This window comes from Carlito syrichta, unplaced genomic scaffold, assembly GCF_000164805.1.
Source record: "Carlito syrichta isolate Samal-C Ts95f unplaced genomic scaffold, Tarsius_syrichta-2.0.1 Scaffold308656, whole genome shotgun sequence".
NCBI lineage: Eukaryota > Metazoa > Chordata > Mammalia > Primates > Tarsiidae > Carlito > Carlito syrichta.
In genome coordinates this window covers 15,118-17,731 of record NW_007252752.1, presented here as the reverse complement: position 1 = coordinate 17,731, position 2,614 = coordinate 15,118, and the positions used below count along the sequence as shown (strand labels likewise).

Genomic DNA, 2,614 nt, shown 5'->3' with positions numbered 1-2,614 from the left:
CAGTCTGGGTGACAGAGTGAGACTCCAACTCAAAAAAAAAAAAAAAATTAGCTGGATGTGCCACCATGTGCCTATGGCTCTAGCTACTTGGAAAGCTGAGGTGGAAGCCTGAGTCCAGCAGGCTGAGGCTGCCATGCATACCAGCCTGGGTGGCAGAGTGAGACTCTGGCTCAAAAAAAAAAAAAAAAAGAATACAGTATAGTAGTTAGTGAAGAAAAAACAAAACAAAACAAATAATACTTTCTAAGAGTTTGAGGAAATTAAATGCTAACATTTAGGGAAAATAATTTGCAGTGAGATCTCATAGCAACTACTATAGGCAGAAGAAAGTTTTCTTCACCCTCCTTTTAACTTCAAATTATTTTACACCCAAGTAAATTTTACTTAATCGAAATTCTAAGTTCTAGCCTCACAAACCAGGTACGATGGGTCACGTCTGTAATTCCAGCTACTCAGAAGGCTGAGGCGAGAGGTTCACTTGAGCCCAGGAGTTTGAGACCAGCCTCAGCAACATAGCAAGACCCTGTCTCTTTTTTTTTGGAGTCTCGCTCTGTCACCCAGACTGGAGTGCAGTGGCTGCTCCCAGCCACCGCAGCCTCAACCTGCTGGGCTCCGGCGATCCTTCTGCCTCAGCCTTCCAAGTAGCTGGAACTACAGGCACGTGCTACCACGCCCGGCTAATTTTTTGATTTATCGTAGAGATGAGGTCTCGCCACGTTGCCCAGGTGGGTCTCGAACCCGCGGGCTCAGGCAATCCACTCACCTCAGCCTCCCAAGATACGGGATTACAGACTGAGCAACCGAGCCCGGCTGACCCTGTCTCTTTAAAAGAAAAAAAAAAGGCCGGGCACAGTGGCTCATGCCTATAATCCCAGCACTTTGCAAGGCTGAGATGAGAGGATTGCCTGAGCCTGCGGTTCGAGACCAGCACAGGCAACTTGGAGAGACCTCATCTCCACAATAAATCAAAATTAGCTGGGCATGGTAGTGCACTCCTGTAGTTCTGGTTACTTGGAAGGCTGAGGTGGAAGGATTGCTGGAGCCCAGCAGGTCAATGCTGGGGTGGCCATAAGTGTGCCAGTGCACTCCAGCCTGAGCCATGGAGTGAGACTCCGACTCAAAAAAAAAAAAAACAAAACCTCACCTAGTCTTGTCTACCCTTCAAGGCTGGGCACCTACTCTACTAACTTTCAATCCCTCACACAAGGACTCTCCTTCTGGGATCACTAAGGCACCCACTGAGTCCGAGCCTGATAACCCCAAGGTGCTTGCTGGGCTAAGGCTTTTTGGAAGTGAGCATGGTGCATAAACATCTCTGAAACCTCGGTGCTGGCTAGATGAATGAAGGTCTGAGGAGATCCCAATATGACCAGGGTGAAGAGACTCAATGATATCAAAAGGCACACTAATCATCAACAAAAACCCACACCTGAGGGCCTGCCACATGCTAAAGATGTACCGAGAAACTGCCTATTGCCAGTCCTGCCCACATTCCCCCAAGGCCAGGCAAGCCTTGTTCAGTTCTGTGACAGCCCCCAATCCCTTTCTACACACACAGGCCCATGCACACACACACCCACTTACAGAGGCCAGAAACTTGACCCAAGCTAGTCAGAGTCCCAGGATTGGGGAAATGGAAAACAGAGGCAGAAGGAAGTCACCCATGATGAGAACCAAAGCAAAAAGAAAGGTACAGAGAAAGGAAGAGGCCAGAGAAAGATGGGTACAGTCACATGGGCTGTGTGTAGACTGAGGTCATGAGGAAGCTAGACCACAGAGTGCAGGGAGGTGGTGCCAGGACAGCAAGAGCAATCATGTCAGGGTGAAATCCACAGTGAGCCAAATCATGCAGCTCAGGAGGAACCCCAAGCAAGCTGGGCTCAGCCACAATACCTCCTATCTGAGTTTCACTCTCTGGCTCCCTCTCGTTTTCCCTGTGCTCCCACCTGTCAGGACATGGGGCACATGTTGGGCTTGCCTAGCTTCTGTTTCAGCATCTCAGTCAACTATGGGACTTATCTCAGTGTCTAGACAGAACAAGGAATGAGAATTGCCTAGGAACTACCAGAGGGTTCCCTGAGCCTGGGGAAGAGAAGCAGCTCGTTCACTTACCAAGGCTGGCGGGATCTCGGACCGCAGTCTCCCTGTGAACATGTCACTCCAGTGGCATCGCTACAGCAGGAGGAAGAAGAGGAGAGTTAGCTGGAGAGATCCCCAGAGGCCCACAGTGAAGCCCTTTAAGTAGTGTCTCATCCTGGTACACTTGGACAACCTGTGCATCCTGAGATGCCTTTAATCATCAGTGAAAAGCTAGACTCACTCTGGCTGAAGCTGGTGAGACTTAGAGGCCTGTCCTCAAGCCAAGTGGTCCCCAAGGCCAGAGGGGGCTCAGCAGAAGTGTCAGGAAATCTCCTGATCCGTCCAGCCCTCTTGGTAACAGAGAAACATGAAAGTAAACAATATGGGATTCAACATTAAAGAAGGTCCTCATTTTGTCGATTGTCTTTTCAGCCCTTCTGACTACCTCTGGAAGACGGGCTCAGTTTGGGTCTGGTAGGTCTTGTCCACCTCTCTACTTCTTGCCCATCTGCCTTTTTTTTTTTTTTTTTTTTTG

General features: G+C 49.3%; 1 protein-coding gene across 2 annotated transcripts in view; it reads right to left on the bottom strand.

Annotated features, from left to right (window-relative positions):
- The window catches only part of RANGAP1 (Ran GTPase activating protein 1), a 37,113-nt gene that overhangs the window by 21,435 nt on the left and 13,064 nt on the right, over positions 1-2,614 (bottom strand). For both annotated transcript variants that reach the window (XM_021716275.1, XM_008065551.2), the window contains exon 3: positions 2,113-2,172. In XM_021716275.1, the coding sequence (XP_021571950.1) occupies positions 2,113-2,172 (60 nt within the window). The remainder of the gene's footprint in view (positions 1-2,112; positions 2,173-2,614) is intronic.